The sequence below is a fragment of the Colletotrichum orchidophilum genome (genome assembly GCF_001831195.1).
Source record: "Colletotrichum orchidophilum strain IMI 309357 chromosome Unknown Scaffold_144.1, whole genome shotgun sequence".
Lineage (NCBI taxonomy): Eukaryota > Fungi > Ascomycota > Sordariomycetes > Glomerellales > Glomerellaceae > Colletotrichum > Colletotrichum orchidophilum.
Window position 1 is genome coordinate 63,791 of NW_019173100.1, and position 18,141 is coordinate 81,931.

The 18,141-nt window shown below is 50.5% G+C and overlaps 4 protein-coding genes across 4 annotated transcripts; 1 reads left to right on the plus strand and 3 right to left on the minus strand.

The window, feature by feature from the left end:
* Positions 1-1,989: 1,989 nt before the first annotated feature.
* CORC01_12146 (uncharacterized protein) lies at positions 1,990-5,891 on the plus strand (the record flags this gene model as incomplete). The annotated part of the gene is made up of 4 exons (XM_022623767.1): positions 1,990-3,837; positions 4,221-4,932; positions 5,212-5,234; positions 5,295-5,891. 4 exons carry the CDS (start codon positions 1,990-1,992, stop codon positions 5,889-5,891), a joined length of 3,180 nt encoding a protein of 1,059 aa, XP_022469736.1.
* Positions 5,892-6,177: 286 nt separating this feature from the next.
* Positions 6,178-7,731, minus strand: CORC01_12147 (uncharacterized protein; the record flags this gene model as incomplete). Its single annotated transcript, XM_022623768.1, has 3 exons — positions 6,178-6,977; positions 7,035-7,315; positions 7,376-7,731. 3 exons carry the CDS (start codon positions 7,729-7,731, stop codon positions 6,178-6,180), a joined length of 1,437 nt encoding a protein of 478 aa, XP_022469737.1.
* A 2,657-nt stretch (positions 7,732-10,388) lies between these two features.
* CORC01_12148 (C6 zinc finger protein) lies at positions 10,389-11,624 on the minus strand (the record flags this gene model as incomplete). The annotated part of the gene is made up of 3 exons (XM_022623769.1): positions 10,389-11,174; positions 11,234-11,264; positions 11,449-11,624. 3 exons carry the CDS (start codon positions 11,622-11,624, stop codon positions 10,389-10,391), a joined length of 993 nt encoding a protein of 330 aa, XP_022469738.1.
* Positions 11,625-12,383: 759 nt separating this feature from the next.
* CORC01_12149 (uncharacterized protein) lies at positions 12,384-14,289 on the minus strand (the record flags this gene model as incomplete). The annotated part of the gene is made up of 8 exons (XM_022623770.1): positions 12,384-12,886; positions 12,937-13,004; positions 13,066-13,439; positions 13,503-13,570; positions 13,634-13,670; positions 13,738-13,922; positions 13,973-14,111; positions 14,164-14,289. 8 exons carry the CDS (start codon positions 14,287-14,289, stop codon positions 12,384-12,386), a joined length of 1,500 nt encoding a protein of 499 aa, XP_022469739.1.
* Positions 14,290-18,141: the final 3,852 nt, after the last annotated feature.

Sequence of the window (18,141 nt, forward strand, 5' to 3'; positions counted from 1 at the left end):
GTCTGCCTTCAATGTTGACGACAGCCGAGTCATCTCCACTGTCCACACCGCCTTGATCGCAGATTGTTTGGGTGTTTGTTTCGAATAAGTATTAGCAAAGGCAATGAACGGTTGAGTTGTTAGACTAAAGGAATGGCGTACCTGAATCATTGATATTCGTGTCAGGCCTATACTGCCGTAATCAAGCGGCCCAAATGCTGACGAGGCATTCCGGTAAGGGATAGGGCTGGGTGAGCTGCAGACCATTCTCAAATTGGGCAGAGAACACCATCGGAGTGATCATTTGTGAGAATTTTCTCATTGGAAAAAAAAATCAACAGACTCACCTCGCCTCTGGCGGCGAACGATTGCCTTTGCTGCCTGCCGGGAACGCAGGTGCAGGGATACCTCAAGTTGCCGTAGATCTTGTTCTTAGTTTTAGCTCGTCATTTTGGATGCTTGGATTCAATGCTTTAGCTGCAACACCACGTTCCCTAACCATAAAAAATATCTGCAAGACTGTCCAAACCTTTTGCTATTTGAACCTATTTCGAAATCGTATGACTGATCATTGGACGTGTCTACATGTAGACATAGTGAATAGGACTGATGGTAGTTGATAGACCGTGTCTACTAGGCTACAGTATTCAAGCCTTGAACAGCAAGGTGTCTTCTAGATCAACTTTTCTGACTCTTTCAGTTCATAAGAGTCTGTTACTGGTGAAACCATTGGCCAATGTCAAATACTACTCACCAGAAGCTTGAAGATTAGTAATGTAATATGGCTTCAAACTTCCGTTGCACATTGAGTCTTGAACTTGCGAACATGGGACAACAAGCACAAATAGGAAAGCGATTCTTGGCTTCTTATTCGACTATGCGGCCCGGAGCCAACGATGAGGTCGCAACTCTCCAAAGTGGCAAGGTGATCGTGTTTAATGTCCGTAATAAGGTACATAAAAGTAGTTGAGCTTCCTAAAACCATTTGAGGAGTTTGAGTGTGTATCATTAAATTGAGGAACAGACCCAAATCCACAATGCAGTATTCCCAAATTTCATCATAATCAATTCTCATGAGTCAATCCTTCAATTGCAAGAGCACTCATTAGTCACCTCCACTCTCATCCAGGCTTCGCACTCGCAGCGATTGAGGATGGACTCAGATTTGCCATGAGGTCAAACATATAAGACGCCTGCTGACTAGGAAATTACTGAAAATATGAATATCGTGACTGGAATGAAGCAAATATTTAGCTTAGTGTCGAGCGTCCAGACAAGGATCACGGCCACTTTCTTCGCTGGGGTAGACAACGTTCATGACCATTCCATAAGGAGTTACAAGGCACCAAATTGAACTTGGCCAAGAGATCTTGCATTATACTAGTGACCCGGAAGTCCGAAAGTCTCACAGCAGTGAGTAACACGAACTATTTGGGATTTACTTCTTGATTTCAATTGCAACATTTAGATGACTTTTCAGCTCTGAGGAGACGTTTTCCCTGATACGCGAAGACTCATGCCATTCACCGTCAGGAAGGGTCATTGTCCTGGTATAATCGCGACGGCAAAGTGAATTCAAGACCAACCAAACTGTTGGGAACGGCTCACAAAATTGTGAGTGGAAATGCACGAGAGTGTGAGCAAGGCGGCAGCCAAGGATGACTGTCTCACTGTGTCACAGATCTAAGCGCTTTCTTCCAACCATTGGCTCCAACGCGGAGTCAGCTTCCGATCCAGAATCAGCGAATCGAACTATGCCACATTCCGTCATGCGTCACGCTGATTCTTGCAGGATCCATTTGGCTAGCTCGCCTTTCCGATTCCAATTGAGTTCAAGGGTCAGGGGACATCGGTGAGACAACCCAGGCAGCCTCGTTTCTGCCTGAAGCTTCACGCGACTTCATATATGTTGCCTCGCCAGAAATTGAAAGTGGGTTTAACAGCAAGACTGGCACCCAATCTGCTGCCATTATCCGCGACTCTCATTACTCAATCTCACTTGGAAAAACAATGAGCGACCTATTTAGGCTGACCAAGGCCTCACTCCTCACCAGCGCTACTGATCTAACGTCCCAAAAGCTCAACCAGGGACTCCACGACTTCCTGGAACGCACCGCGCCAGGCTTCAAATTCTTTACAACTTGGCTGAAACTCGACATCGCCACCATTCTCGTCTTAATAACACTTGGAGGGGAATTGCCAAGAGCGTTGACAAGCATTCAAAAGTTGGGGACGCAGCTCTACTGGTGGATAACGCGTTTCTTCACCGCTTCCATCTCCATCGGGAGCAACGACAAGCTCAACAGAGAAGTGCTCAACTGGCTGGGTGCACACGTTCTCACCCGACAAGGCACTCGCATTTTGACCGCTCGGACTGAGGTGATCCAGAACGAGGCATGGTACTATCGGAAGCCTATCGAGCGGGACGACCTCCACCATGAGAAGAGAGTCCCTGTGCAGTATCTGCCGACCTTTGGTACCACCTGGTTCGTATATGAGGGAGGATTCTTCATGGTGCGGCGAGTCTCTAATGTCCGCGCCGGCTCTGCATATACCGGCGTTCCCGACGAATATTCTGCCGCCCCGGAAGGCAATGAGCCTCTCGTCGTGATGCGGTTGGGACGCGCCATCCAGCCTGTCAAAGATTTTCTGAATAACTGTCGGCTCTTTGCAGATAAGCAGCGCGAGGCTTTCATCACGGTGAGAGCGACAAAGAATCAGTACAATCATCAGAACTGGGACACCACTATTCTCCGACCGATCCGGCCACTGGAAACCGTACACTTTGATGACAAGACGAAGAGAGAGCTTATTGATGACATAGAGACCTATCTCAATCAAAATACCAGGAAATTTTATACGGAGAGAGGGATTCCTTACCGGAGAGGGTATCTCTTTTACGGACCACCCGGTACGGGCAAGACGTCACTGTCTCTTGCACTCGCAAGCTACTTCAACCTGGAGCTTTACCTGCTCCATATCCCCAGCATTCGAGAAGACAACGACTTGGAGAACCTCTTCACTGCGCTGCCGCCAAAATGCATCATTCTGCTGGAGGATATTGACGCCATTGGAATCCAGCGGCGTAAGAAGTTCGACCCCGATGATTCGTCGTCAGATGACGGCGACAGCAGCGATGGAAGCAGCACAAGACCTTTTGAACGATGCCGGTGCACTTTGTCCGGCCTTTTGAACGTCCTAGACGGAGTTGCGTCCCAAGAAGGCCGCATCGTCCTGATGACGTCCAATGTGGCTCATAAGCTTGACAGGGCCCTCGTGAGACCCGGCCGCATCGACAGAATGATCTATCTGGGGAACATCTCAAAGGGAAGTGCGAAAGGTATGTTTGAGCGGATGTATCGACCACACCTGTCAACCGAGACCGCTGCCACGGACAAAGGCGGTGAGGCTCTGAGGGAGCAGAATTTGGCATTCAACAAATTGGCAGAGGGATTCAGTTGTCAAGTACCAAATAACGTATTCACCCCAGCACAATTGCAAGGATTCTTGCTTAATTACCGAAATGCTCCAGAAATGGCCGTCAAAAGCATTGCAGGTTGGATTGTGGAAGAGAAGGCCGCGATGGACGAAGCACAACGACGGAAGAAGGCGGCAAGTGAGCGAAAAGCGAAGAAGAAGAAAGCTCTCAAGATGAAAGCGCTCAAGGCACTCGCTTCGGACTCGGACAGCGAGGGAGCCAAGGAGGAAGCTGATGCAAAAGAAATTAAGAAGGCCAAAAGGGCCGTGGAAAAGAAGGCCGAGGGCGCTAGCGATAACTCCCAAAAGCTTCCGGTCGGCGCGAAGGAAGGAGGCAAGTCACTTGAGGAAGCGGAATCGCAAGTAAAAGGGAAAGAATCAGTTGAATGATTGATGGTGGAGGTCGACACTGGGTGAGCGGCTGGCATCTAGCATGGCAATGGAGTTGCGGCAACTTCTGGGAAGGGATCGCATTTAAATTGGAGATTTCTGATCATCAGTAATGAACATAACAAATACGAGCATGGCAGCAATTAACATTTTTACTTATTAGGCCTAGTGCTGGTACCGCTAGGCGGGCATCGATCGAAGGCGGCTAGTCGACGCGGCACAACAGGGGTCAACAACGCCCGACTAGAGTAAGCGACGTGAGGAACTCCGCGAGATACTTTTCTCCTGAAATCCTCACTGGCGCCATAATCTTGCCATTCAGGTCGCGGGACGGGGAAACTTCACCACGTCCTGGCTGGCTCGGGAATATAAAGCACTTTGTGGCCCTCAACACTCCAGTCCTTACCAGTCATCAACGCTCGTTGAAACCAAACCTTGTCTTCCTCATCGCCTTGAAAGACGTGGGTCAGTTTGAGCTCATCAAATCAAGACTCTCCCTATTATTTTACATCATGCTCTCTCCACTGATTTCAACGCTTGCGGGGCCTATTCTGCTCTTGGGCGCTTTACCCAGCGTAATCGCTGAGCTTGACATCAGCAGCCCGAACAGCATCAAGGAGTCCTCACGCTCGCTCGCCAAGGATTTAATGACTTTCTACAAAGGCGATGAGCCGGGAAACACTCCGGGAATCTTGTCATGGTCGTCCGAGGACAAGAACGGATACTGGTGGTACCTAAGTGGCAGCTTCTTCGCCACATATCTCGACTACTGGCACTTGACAGGGGATGATTCTTATGCGGCTACAATCAGCAAGGCGTTGCAGTTCCAGGTTGGGCCAAACAACGATTACATGCCTCCGAATCAGACAGCCAATCTTGGCAACGAAGATCAGTGTTTCTGGGGCACTGCCGCCCTGCTGGCTGCGGAATATGGATTCCCTGAGATGGACGGGAAACCCAAGTGGATTGATCTTGCGGAGAATGTATGGAGGACTCAAGCATCGCCTGATCGCTATGATGATACTTGCAACGGCGGCCTCCGCTGGCAGATTTCTGCATCGAATGCTGGATACGATTGGAAGCACAGTGAGTTATGGTATCTCACTGGAAAGATTGAGCGCAGTCGGGGCTGACTCTACGTAGCGGGCTCCAATGCATGTTTCTTCAATTTGGGAGCCCGGCTGGCTCGGTTCAGCGGTAACACGACTTACTCTGAGTACTCTGACAAGAGATGGGACTGGCTCACCGGAGTCGGTTTCGTTGATACTAATAACTGGAAGGTTTATGACGGAGCGGGTGTAGAGACTAACTGCACCAATATCAACAAGGTGTAGTGGTCTTATACGCCGGCTATGCTCATTCAAGGCGCGGCATTCATGTACAACATCGTGAGTCTTTCTATCGGACGTTTGATTCTGGGAGGGCGATCCAACTAACGACGATCACAGACCAACGGCTCCGACGTCTGGCGCGATCGTGCCCTTGGACTGTCTGACACTCTTTTGGAAGACTTCTTCCCTAAGGGGATTTTGTTTGAAGCGGCTTGCGAAGGAAATAAAGGTCGCTGTCCCACCGATGCCCTCTTCTACAAAGGATTCGTGCACCGGTGGCTCTCTTCAGCCACTCAACTTGCCCCTTTCTTGGCAGACAAGTGGCTTCCGGTTTTGAAAACTTCTGCTGCAGCTGCGGTCAAGCAGTGTGTGGCTGGAACTTCAGAAGTCAGCAATCGCTGCGGCTTCTATTGGAGCACTGGCACATTCGTCGACCCTCAGACGGCCGACAAGACCACTGGTCTTGGGGAGGGCTTGAGTGTACTCGCTGCGGTGTCAAATCTACTGATTACGGATTCCAAGGCTCCAATCGTTGAGGCCTCAGGAAGTGACGGAAGCTCTGGCAACTCTCCAAGTAGCACAGCGGCGGGATCTTTGCCGGCTTCGACACCGACTTCGACGACTAGGCCGAAGTCAGGAGTTGGACATCTTTGCGTCCATCTCAACATGTCTTTCGTCCTCGGCTCCCTTGTGGTTCTGGCGCTGAATCTCTGATTCTTGGGAGACGGATTCTGAGTTTGAAGCATGCATCCGTGTCCTCAGATGAGTCGGGATGAAGCATCAGAATGATTCAGAGGCACAAATGCAAAAGTGGAGGTGTCAAAACGAGGTTGAAGAAGCAAGATTCAGAAAGATGTAGATATTACGATAGCAAAATATCAGTTTGCCGCTCATACAGGAAATCTGACCCCTTTCAGTCCTGGCGCCCAACCTAGGCAACTCCGTGACATGATGCATCATTTCGTCGTAAGTGTCGTGATACCCGAAACCCAAACTCCGCTCATCTATGAGACCTCCTAGCTTGGCCAGCAAAGCCCAGATACTCTTGAGTATCCTGAAGTATAATACCCGCGTCTTCTTCGCTATCCATGAGATACCTGGGCACTGTCGCCGATCCCATTCCGATCAAAGTGTTATGTAAGTCCTTGGGGTTGATTGTGTCTTTTGAGTAGTGAGCCTGAGCAGGGTAATCAAAGTTGAGACCCGGCTCAGTGTCCATGGTGTAAGAGTGATAGTCGGATGGAACAGTTGAGACGACGTCGAATACCGGCTCAAAAGCATCAAAAGCCGAGGTGCCGAGTTCGTCAAAATCGTCCACTGTCCCAGGGTGTGAGTATGTCTGGTAATCTGTCGGGAGTTGCATCCCCGCGTAGCCAGCCTCAGCCGGCCGACTCTTTGATCGGGTCTTTCGAGACTCGTGTGATGATGATGAGGTGACACCGGATGTGTTCGCGTGCTGCGTAGAGTCTGTCGCCAGAGACATGTTGTCCACGCCCCAGTTCTGGTCTTGGTAGCCAGAGTTGTGATAAGCGTGGTGCGAGCTGTATCCGTTGCCGTTCCCTATGGTCCGGCTATATCCACCGGAGCTTGCAGAAGGGTACGCGCTTGAAGCATCGGTAGAGGATGCACTTGGGCTCGATCCAGAGAGTCTTCGGTATTCTCTGGATCTCTCGGAGTCCGCATCACTTCCATCAGAGTCGTAATGCGTTGCGTACCCCCTTTCCCATCTGTCGACGGCCTTCTCCATCGCGTCAAACATGAGTTGCGTAGGCAAAAGACAGGGGGAATAGGCATCGTGGTCTGTGCCAACAAGTTAGCGGCTGGCCAGGTCAATTGTGAGCACTCGAGTTGACTTACAAATCTCCACTTTCTTTGCCCAGTCCTCCTGGCCGGGGTACAGCTTCATCAGGAGCTTGTGCCGATACTTGTAGTCGAGCGATTGTCCACTAGCCCGCACAGAAATGTTCTCCAGAACACGTTGTTGGTCTTCCGACAGCAAAGGGGGCTCGTGAGGCGACCACATTTTGGTGCAGCTGCGCGAGTGGGATGACTTGGATTCCGCTGGCTTTGAACCAAAGCGGGCTCCACAGTGATGGCACTGCTTGTCACTTCTCAGATGAACTCGCTTGATGTGCTCGCTGGGTTGGGTAAGTCAGTATGCCTCGCCTGCATGACAGTGACAGGGGTTGTAAACTCACATCAATTTACCGATCCCACCCTTGATGTTTCCATCAGTACAGGAATTTCTGACATGAGTAAATGCCGCTGGGTTTTTGATAAAAAGAGGGCAGGCCAGGTTGACGCTCTTCTCGTCGACGTTGTCCTTGCATTGGGGGCGGTGCAGAGGAAGACCCATCTCTCTCCTGAGCTCAGTCATGAGAAAGTCCTTCATACTGGACCAGCCCATCGGTGACTGTGGAGTTGGTTGCTGAATGACATCGACAGGAACGTTGGTTGTAAGTTTGGGTCGCTTGACCTCCAAGACCTGGCTGGACTTGCCGTGAGTGACAGACTCACGGCTTCGCTGCCGGACTCGTTTGCTGTTCTCGCCCATGGTTGCTAGATGGCCAAAAGTGTGGTTTTCGTGGCTCCTGAAACGCTGCGAGGTTCTCTGTGACCTCTTCTCCTATCTGGTAAATGCGCTGAACACGATGCTCAGTAACCTTGGCCTCGGTTTTGAATCCTTGCTCGGAGAGCTTGATGAGGTTTGCTGGGAAGGTGGCTTGCTGTTCTCGAACCCAGGCTTCTGTAAGTCTGTTGCTTGTTCCAATGTACTTGGGGTCGCTGTTGACAACCGAGCCGAGTGAAAATGAAGGCTGTTGCTGCCGAGTAAAATGACCCTGCGATCTTGTAGATCTACCCTCGAACAAATCGACAAGGTTAGTTCAACTCGATAATTCTAGCGCTATTCCATGGCCAAGGATCTGGTCCGGCTTACACCCGATTGGGGATAACTCACCTCTTTGGCGTGTTGTTGAGCACCATTCGGTTCAAGTCAGATAGACATGGAGAGTAGCCATCAACCCGGAACCACACACAAACGCGCAAATACCGGATCCTAGATGATGGGAAAAGACAAACAAGAGTCGGGAACAACTTCAGGATACTCTGGAAAGTGAATTCGGAATGAGAGAGGAAGAGGGAGTCGATCCATGGCTCAACGGGGCGGCTTACGACTAAGAAGCAATCTTCGATCGCAATTGCGATCAGGGCATCCCGGCCCCGTCCGCCACCGCCAACAAGTGCCGTTGGTCGCAATTGAGAATGTAAAAGGGTTCCAAACTGAAGCAAACATGTCTCTTGAGGCCATGGATTGATTTCCAGCCGATTTGATGCGATTTGGGTGGGTTGTGGTTGTTTGACATGGCTTCACGGGCGGTTTAGGACGGGATTTTGGCATCGGATCTCACTACTTGGGGAGCTTGAACCCAGCAACACTGTTCAACTAGGCTTTTTTCATATGTAGAGACTGTTCAGTGTTGTTTCTGAATACTCTCTTTGTGATTGGTCGTGAAAGGACGAGTATTGATTTGTTCTGGCAAGTTGCACACTGGCTTGGCGTCGAAGGGGAGGTCTGGGAGCCAACCGGCCCGCTATCGCATCAAAGAAGACGAGGACTACATGGACCAGCGTCAGAGGTTTTCGATTCTCTGCCACGAATTTGGAAACGGAAACTAGTGCCATCGATTACTTCCAATCGAGCCACAACGAGCCCTAGATCATCGTCCAGGGTCGTTTAACTGGTGATCCTATGGACGTGCCCTCGGAGAATTAACTCAATGGCGCTAGACTCATCCAGGGACCAGGAGTCTGGAATACTTCTATCTACTACGTGGAAGGCCGGCGGTCCATCGGCAAGCTCCAAGAGAAGCCTGATAGACTTCTTCACCGCCTGATTTAAGGTTTTTCACGGGAATTCTCAATGAATGAACTCTCTCTATGTGGAACAGCCGATGGACTGCTGTTCCGAGCCTACGGTCTCGTGACAAGGGGTTCATGCGGGCGATCTTGGATCAGGGTTGACGACTTGACCATCCTAAAGGGGGATCGCAAAGTCGCAAGGAGCAGTTGCACTGATTCTGGAGATATGAGAGAAGTCCCTAACCCCGGGTTGCGGCAGAGTAGCGGTCAGAAACTGTATTCCCCTGCGCGGACGGCCGCGCGAGGGCGTTTGTGCAGGCCTTACTACTAATGGCCAAGCGGACTGGATCTCGTTTGCGGGCTTCGCCTCTTTGCTGCCTTCGAAGCTCGACGCGGGGTGTCCCAAACGAAAGGAAAACAATCTGCCCTCCCCTCCATCTCTATCCGTACTGATAAAAATTACATAACTAGCCACTCATCCCGATTGTTTCGACATGGATGCCCAGCAGGATGATTGCCACACACCCTTGCTTGGATCTGATCCACCAGAGGCCGATTTGCTCCGTGTCCCTGGATCCTGTGCTCCGCTGCTCCGCTGCTCCGCTGCTCCATAGCCATCGATTCCGAGTCGCTGGGTCGAGGTAGGACAAGACGCCGCGGCATTGGAAGAGGCGCAGCAATCTGCGCCGCTGCCCCTGATTCCGATGGGGACGTGAAGCGGTGTGAGCACGCTCAAGTAGTCTGTCTGCCCATCGCCACGGTACTAACGAGATTGGCATCCCAGATCCTCCGGACCCCAGTCTTCAAAGTTCAATCTACGGCACAGTGTTGGTCGTATTTCGCGCTGGAGAGCTGTGAGAAGATTAACCACGAGAATCAAATACTTATACGGCATATGACTTACCTCGAGCAGACGATGAAGAGCTGGATTAGATGCAGGCTGACCTAGGGCGTACGAAATCATGCAGGCGCAATCTCATGAACCACCATGGTGTGGACGATCACACGATACCGACAAAGCAGACATGGCGACATGGACCAGATGCGGTGCAGAGAACATAGCCCCGCCCTCCCATTCTCGAGAAGGTACTCATTGCGGTCATTCAGTCTTCAGTCTCCTCATTCACGTTGGGTTACAATGGGGCGTGTGGTGGTTTCATTCTCTTGGCACAATGCCGCGGAAAGTTCGCCGAGAGGGGGGCTTGAGAAGTCACCGATTCTGGCTCATCATGCCAACCGACATTGGCCAACACTGCTAGGGTTGGGGATGTGAGGAATGGCACGTCGAGATAGATTCAAGCGATCATCTTTTGAACGGGAAGCACGGCGTGGTCGACAGACACGAAATGTCTACTTGAAACAGTCTTTCAGCAGGTCGAGTGAGCTCGTGTACATCTCCCGCTCCGGCGCAGGAATTGTGGCCACCAGATCGGCGAGCTCCTCGAGCCGCCGCTCCCATATGACCATTTTGGGCACCGGGTTGGGAAGTGGCGGGCAGTGAGTCCAGGTGTGTCTGAAAGATACGCTGTCGTCCGCCCAGCCGGCGATGATGGTATGTATGCCCATGTTTTGAACGACTATATGTACGCCTCGGAGCATTCCACACCAAGGGACTTCACAATCTTCTGGGGTGACCAAGAGCTGCCCCGGGCTTGGCTTCTTCGCAAATGTCGATAAGCAGACGAGCACTGCGATGTGGTAGAGGGCTTGGCTATTGTCTTTGTCCAGTCGTGGGACGAGGTTCATGATCGCCGGCAACGCACTCGTGGGGAGCTGCTCTGTGAGCGCCTCGCAGCGTGGGGCCTCAGCTGGCCGGAGTCTGGCAAGATGCTGTGCCGATATTGCCAGGACCATGTGAAGGACGTAGTGGTGTTGGAAGCCAAGCCGCGGTACATTCTGACGCCAGACACCGGCTTCACCGAGCGTAATAGCTGTGTGGCACATGTAGTGATGTAGGACTTCGAGGTCGTCTGGGTTCAGGGCCGCGGGGAGGTCGGAGGGTAAGAAGGACGGTCCGGAGGCGGTCGGGGTTGGTAGCTTCGGAACGGCGTCCCAGTCCTTGCGAGGACGGCCCCGTTTCCGTGGTGCCGAAGCCGGTGCCGGTGCCGGTGCCGGCGGCGACGATTCGGTAGGAGACTAGATCAGGAGATTCGTTGTCGGAGGAGCCAAGTCGCAATGTATCGAAAGCCTCAAACAGTTTCCGCATTCGGGCTTATCCTCGTCGCACTGTCAATCCTATTACAGTCAGCCCCAGCACTTTTAATGAATTCAACGGCGCGGGACGCGCATTTGAACGGCTGTTTAGCTTCCCAAGGGCAGGGGGCATAGAGACGTGCCTTGGCTTTTCTTGTTTTACAGTTGTGGCACCCATTGCAAGGCTTCTTATGAGATCTTCTCTTGTTCTTGCGACATGTCCCGCAGCAGCAGCCACTTCTGCTCGTGTGTTCCTTCGCCGCCGTGCATCCTGTTGATGTTGCTTTCGGGACGATCTCGCTCTAGTCCTCCTTCATGGTTCGCGATCGTGGGGTAGCGCGTTCGGTCGGGCTCAGTAGCGATCGGAGACTCGAGTGGGACGACATCGTGCATTCCTATGAGCGTGTGCCGCGTATGACAGCGCCTGGTGTCAACTGATAAAAGCTGAGGGTCAGCATTGAGTTAATCGACACATGTTCTAGCGCCTTGAAAGGCTTGAGGATTCAGAGCTCTAGACCTCCTCGATGCTATTCATGTTCCGCGACCGGCCTCCCCGCACGTGCCGTCTCCGTGTCTCGGATAACTTGTCGTATTCAATACGAGAATTCCGCCCGTTCCTGATTGGTTGAGCGGTGCTGGCTCTCAAGTACACCACCAGCTAATTGACCTGACCCCTTGCTTCTGGAAGATCTTATCAACTCAATGCTTTAGACCTCTGTTCAGGTCTTTTTTAAGCTTACATCACTAACTGGCAATTTCGGTTGTCTGATTTGGGTTGTTCCCACGGATAACTCGAGTTCTTTGATCGGACATAACAGCAAATTTCCGACGCCGAAGTCGAAGGTTCCGTCACTGTCTTCCCATGGTAAATCGAAATTAAATGACGAACTTGAACAATCTGAATACAGAATAATCTTATTCTTTGTTTCCTCTCTGCCGACCTTGAACTTCGGGATCATGAAAGGAAGTTGAGAAACTGAGGCATCATTCGCGTTAACTTCAAGTCCTCGGAAACTCGACGACCGGGAGACTTTCAGATAACAGAACTTCTGTTCATTGTGAGGTAACTTCTATTTACTTTAAGAATGGGGTATCATCGTGTTCTATCCTCCTGTATCAAATGGGTATCTCTATGTCATGCTCGTTCCATGCCTACATCCACGTCTTCGTATCAACGACGCCTCTGAAATCTAGTTCGTACTCTGCGTTGGCCTCTCTCCTGACACTCCTGATGCTCATCGGAGTAATCGGGGTTCTTGGAGTCTGCAAAGTGCCACTATCTCTCCAAGGGGGCTGGTAACTAAGTGGCTGCAGCGGTGCCGGTGGTAGTGGCTTCATTCTTGGATCAAGCTGCTCCGCAATGTGGATCTTGATCATGAATGAGTCGTCCGATGGGGACGAGTCGGGGGAAGATACTGAGAGATGTCGAGGCTTGCTATCCTGAGTCGGAACGACAGACTCTTTGTCTCCAAATGAAGGAAGGCGGCTTCCCCTGTTGAGGGTATCTTTCACCTCGATTGTTGGTCGAGTGCTTCGTATCGTGGTGAGAAATCCAGGAATCTTCTTGAGTAGAGGTCGTAGTGCAGGAAGACTGCCACACATTAAAGCACACGAGATCTCAGCCATGCTCCAGTTGACCACATCGACATTGTCCCCTGGCTCTGTCAGTATCTGTCTCGATTCCCACTCCCGAGATCAAACTTACATGTGGTGTCATAAGATATAGAAAATAGTACGAGCCAGCGTAATCGAACAATTGAAGTGATGCATGCACTGAAAGAGGAATCACTTAGCCAGAGGTTTCACAGTGTACTCGTCGAGCACTGAAACTTACAAAGATCCGAGACTCAACATGAAGCCGACGGCGATCTTCTTTTTAAAACTCAGTTGGAGCCTGATCAGCTGTTGGATGGGCATGGTAAAGATGACAATATCCTCAACAATACTGAGGATTGCGCTTGCCATGGCCACTGCATTAAGGTCGACGCACTGCCGGTCGATCGTTCGATCCCAAATTCCAGCAATAGGTGTACACTCGAACATGATGACAAAGACAAAGATCAGTCCATGAAGAATTAGAAACACAAACACCAGTTTGTTGATGATTTGAAACTTGCGATCGGGGAAGACGCGGGCAAAAAGGGCAAGAATGGTGAGCTTGGCCAAAATGAGGACGATGATGTAGAGCATTTGAACGGCGTAATAGAGCTGGGTTGGACGAGTCAGTGACATTGATCATGATTGGCACAAGACAAAACGTATCAGGCTTACCTGGAGAATTGTCTGTGCATTTTCCGGGTTTACATTCCAATAGTGAAGCCCAAATCCAAGTTCGGCAGCTATCCAAAGTCAGTGACCGAGTTTAACACGGAGTAATAGGGCCGCTGGCGTGAAATACTCACTCGCAATCACGCAACCTAGGGTGGCGGCTAGTATGCCCTATGTGGAATTCGGATCAGTTCCTGAGTTGCTTGAGAAAGACCGACCAAGGACTGATTCAACTTACGGCCGTGGCTAGCGTCATCCAGTCGTCAAGCTCCAAGCGGCTTGCTACGATCCATCTTGAAATCATTCTCAATGCCACAATCGGAAACGTTGTGATCGCCAACGCAGCAACAACCAGCTTGATTTCGACATCTCGAGAGGGGTGTGGGTAAGGACGGCACAGGTCATCTGTCAAATAAGACAATGCTAGAATCCATCAGTAAAAGGCAAGCCAGTGCACCACGATTAGAACTCACCAAGCTGATCTTGCCATATGCACGACGTTTGCACGCATCCGGATAACCCATCGAGAAGTGTGAGGTTGGTGCAGATACATGGAGCGATGTTGTCCAATCTGCAGCCCGAGTTACCGAACGCAGTCGTGATACAAGACACCTACCCAAGGATTAGATGAAGTCGATTTGTTTTTGAAGTGACCAGTACTTACGGCGCATTGTGGGATCTTAGACAAGATTTCCAACGGAGATGTTACTGCAGTAGTGTTGTCTTGGCCGAGGACAGTGCCTGCTACCCACGGTAGCAGCGCAAGCGACCACCGCACGTGGTTCTTCATGGTTATGTGAAACGAAGATGAACCAGAAAACCGGGACTTTTGGGGTTCTTGTTTATCTGAAGAACAATATCCAGACCGAGTATTGGTCTCGGGAAAGTCGGGGCATTGTTCCTCAATGCGGCCTTCGGCGTCTCCAGAAACGATAGGAAAGAGGTCAAACTGGGGGCGCTTGGCCTCCAGATAAGTATGTTGATCATCACGATTCGGACGGGCTTGACAGTCCGGATCCGAAATTCAAATAACTGTGCCATCCGCCAGCCCGTTGGTCTAAATCTATTCCTGACCAGGTTATCAGGTACGTAAGCCCTGCGAGTTTGTCATCTGCATCTTGGCAGAGAGCCTACAAATACTGCACATGCCTGCAAGCGTCTGATATTGATTTGACCCACTCGCGTCTTCTTGAGTTCGGGTAGCAATAGTCTCCCAATACGGCAAAACGCTATGAGCCTCGCAGCTCAATCCGGCATGAGCGACCAGTATGGTGGGCGGGATGAATTTAAGTCTGAATCATGAACCCTGTTACCGGCGGCGAGATCCATTGGTTCGTCTGATGTCCGCTGAGTCGGGGTTTCATGTTGACATGCCCTCAAGTGAACCCGTGCAATCTTTCCGGCCACCTCTTTGGGAGTCCGGGTCACTGACAAGCGGAGTCGGGGGCAGATCATATTGCTTGATCAATATAAAAGAAACTCAAATCTGCGGCGACTTTGCTGTGAGCAGCACTCTATCAACTATCCACTCTGGCACCAAGCCGCCCTACCTTTTCCTCATGCACCGGTACAAGTTGAGAAGCACTGCGCCCGCTATCATACTTTGGCTCCATGTAGCCGACCACGTGCTGAGCGCGTGCGATTCAAGTTTGCGCGCGCTGATGCCCCGTACCCGGGGTTGGTTGTGGAGCAACTGAGTTGAATCACGTCAAAGAGCCCATGCAATAGTCGCCATCGCGGACCCGGACTTTGGAGGCAAGCGATAAAGGAACAGGATGTTGACGTAACACGACCCGGACCGGCACGCTGAATGATTATCCGCAGCCACAGCCGGAAACCGGAAATATGACAAGTCGTCTTTCGCTCAAGAGTTCAAGGCCATGTGCGACTGGCGACCCACGAGAACGCGGAGCTCGGGGTTGGCGTGAATGGAGTTACGCTAACGCTAGCCACAGCCGCGCTTCTTTAACGAGGTGCCTGAGTCAAGCGCCCGCCTCGAGCCACGGCAAGTGCTGCAAATCTGTACCAAGCTTCAGCTCGTCATCGTAATGGGATGAAGCCACGGGTCCGTTGTCGGCCTTCCGCGTACTCCGGATTACGGCCGGGACCTCCACTCCCACATACCACTCACCCGTGTGGCAACGGATGCTGAGTGTGCTCCAAACCGTTGGCAAAGACGTGCCGCTGAATGCCTTTATTGCATTTAGACTTTGAGGCAAGGGCCAGCTCCAGCTGTGGGAGCCCTTATCTTGCGTGGTAAGGTTCCCAATTCTGGGCCTTCATTCAGCTGTGCCCACTTCCGAGCTTGGTTCGCCGTGGAGTGCGTGATGTTCTTGAGAGTTTTTTCGCCTCATCCAATCCGGATTTGCATAAACTTTTAGGCTAATTGATTGATATTCGGTGTTTCTCCTAAATCGAAGGCAAACCTAGAAATAATAATTATCAAGCGACACATGAGGACAAATATACCCCAAGGGACTGCGATACGTTCGTAACCAACAAGGTTTCAACCCTTCATTAACCGCAATTGATTGATCGAACGAAAGAAACAACGATGCATAATAGAAAAAGCAGAGCTACGGGAAACTAGTTATTGGCATTGTACTGCCTTGCCACAGCTCTGCCACGCAGATAGAGTGGCAACCGACGCTAAGAGCTGCACGAAATGAATACTTGACACTCGCGCCATCCCTTTGGTCATATCCGCAATCTGGCAGATGATGTGACCAAAAGGCAGGAACACGATAGCTCCCTCCCTAAGGTCATTAAGTGTGTGCCGCCGCCGATATGGCCTTTCTGTCAAAGAATTTGACCAGGGTTTCCCCGATGATGCACTCCCGCCACGTTGAATCCACTCTACGGGCCTTTTCCCGCTGACGAGAAGCATCCAGGTTCTCAGCATCAGACCAGGCGGTGAATTGAGCGTCCCGAAGGCGCACTGGGTATCGAGTCATTAACCCCCGAGACTCCTCACATTTACGCCTTTCATATCGTACACGTGCAACGGCCGGGTTCTCATCATGACGACAATGAATGAATCGTGCAAGGCCGCTAGTGGAACCATTATGCAAGATAAAATGAATTCGACGTAACTCGTAGAGAGCGTATGGCGCTCAAAAGCCCACGGGATCCGTAAGCCAATGCTGATTGTTGTAATCCGCATCAGTCCAGATGATGTCGAGGAGCGCAGCAATCACGAAATCCCAAGACGAGATTTTTGCCGCAAACGCCCTAGGTGATCGTATCTTTGAGATGGAGCGCTTTCAATCAACATCATCAACATTTTTGGCAACCGAGTGAAATAACCGAATTGAGAGCCTTGGAGACATGCGTTAAGCATCAATGCATTGCCGGTGCTTAGATCCACTTTGCCGCGAAATATGCTACGGCATTGAAGGTCATGTTAAGCATAATATAGGCATTCATCGACATCGCGGACATGTTGATTAGAAAATCCTGATCAAGGCTGTGCAGAATGCCTGGGGGATCACGAGCACAAGAGCTGAACTTGATCTACGCACCTTTGCTGAGAGATATGTATACGTAAGGTACTTAACCACAATGAACACAGAAGCGATTCTGAATTATGCCTAGATTGCATGTTCATCCCTTCAGAAGCTCAGATTTTGCGATCTGTGGAGTATTATTGATGGATGCCGGAAAAAGTCGAAGGGAAACCCCTGTTAGAACTTTGAGCCTCCAAATTAATTGCCTCTTAGAGGCTATAAGTGCGCTATTTTGGGATCTTCGCATGAAGTTGCGTCGTGACGCAATATGACTTTGACTGAAAATTTTGAAGGCTTCTAGACATAATAAATTACTAAGTAACATCACCGCGTTATCGCCAATTGTTCTGGACAACAATGCAATTCAGTTGACAGATATCATGTGGGTAAGCTTGCGGTTGATGCTTGGAGCGACGTCGCCTTTTGACCTCCTCATTTAAATGACTGGATGTATCACCGATGGTGCTGAGCGTGAAACTAGCGAAAGGATGCAAAACGTCGGGGTCAGATTCAAAGAAGATTCGTGTCTTGTCCGACTACCTTACAAAGGGCAAAGATCTTGCTCAGAAAGCTTGAATCCCAGGCAGTTTCAAAAAGAATGAGGCCATCGCGTCTGTTCGGACGAATGTTTTGAAGTAGCACAGTAAAAGCTAAAGTTGAGAAATAAACTCTTCAAACTGTCCCAGGTCGTTTCTAGACGTCCGACTGGGCGAAATGAGAGACACCATCATGGGGGGCATTTAGGAGGAGGGGAAAGTTCTCCGGGAAGTACATGTACCTACCTAGTCGTGAGAGCGTTCACAGAAACCCTCAACTGTGTCGGATGCTATCATCGCACTGAGAATAGGCGGCATGATCTTGTGGTCAAGACTAATGACCATAATAATTCATCTTTCAGATTCCTATTAACACGATTTTTGCATTTTGAATCACTTGTCAGCTGGTTCTCATGAGATTATTGTACTGCGTCACAGTTGGAGGTAAGACTAAGATCATGGTTCTTTGATATTAACATACAACTATACTTGGTGTGAGCTGAAGGACGGCTCTCAAACTGATAAGTTATATCTCTTCCTTGATTTGCGGACAGATTCTATGGTATTTGGACCTTGTTGTAGTGTCTCTGTGTTTCTCCC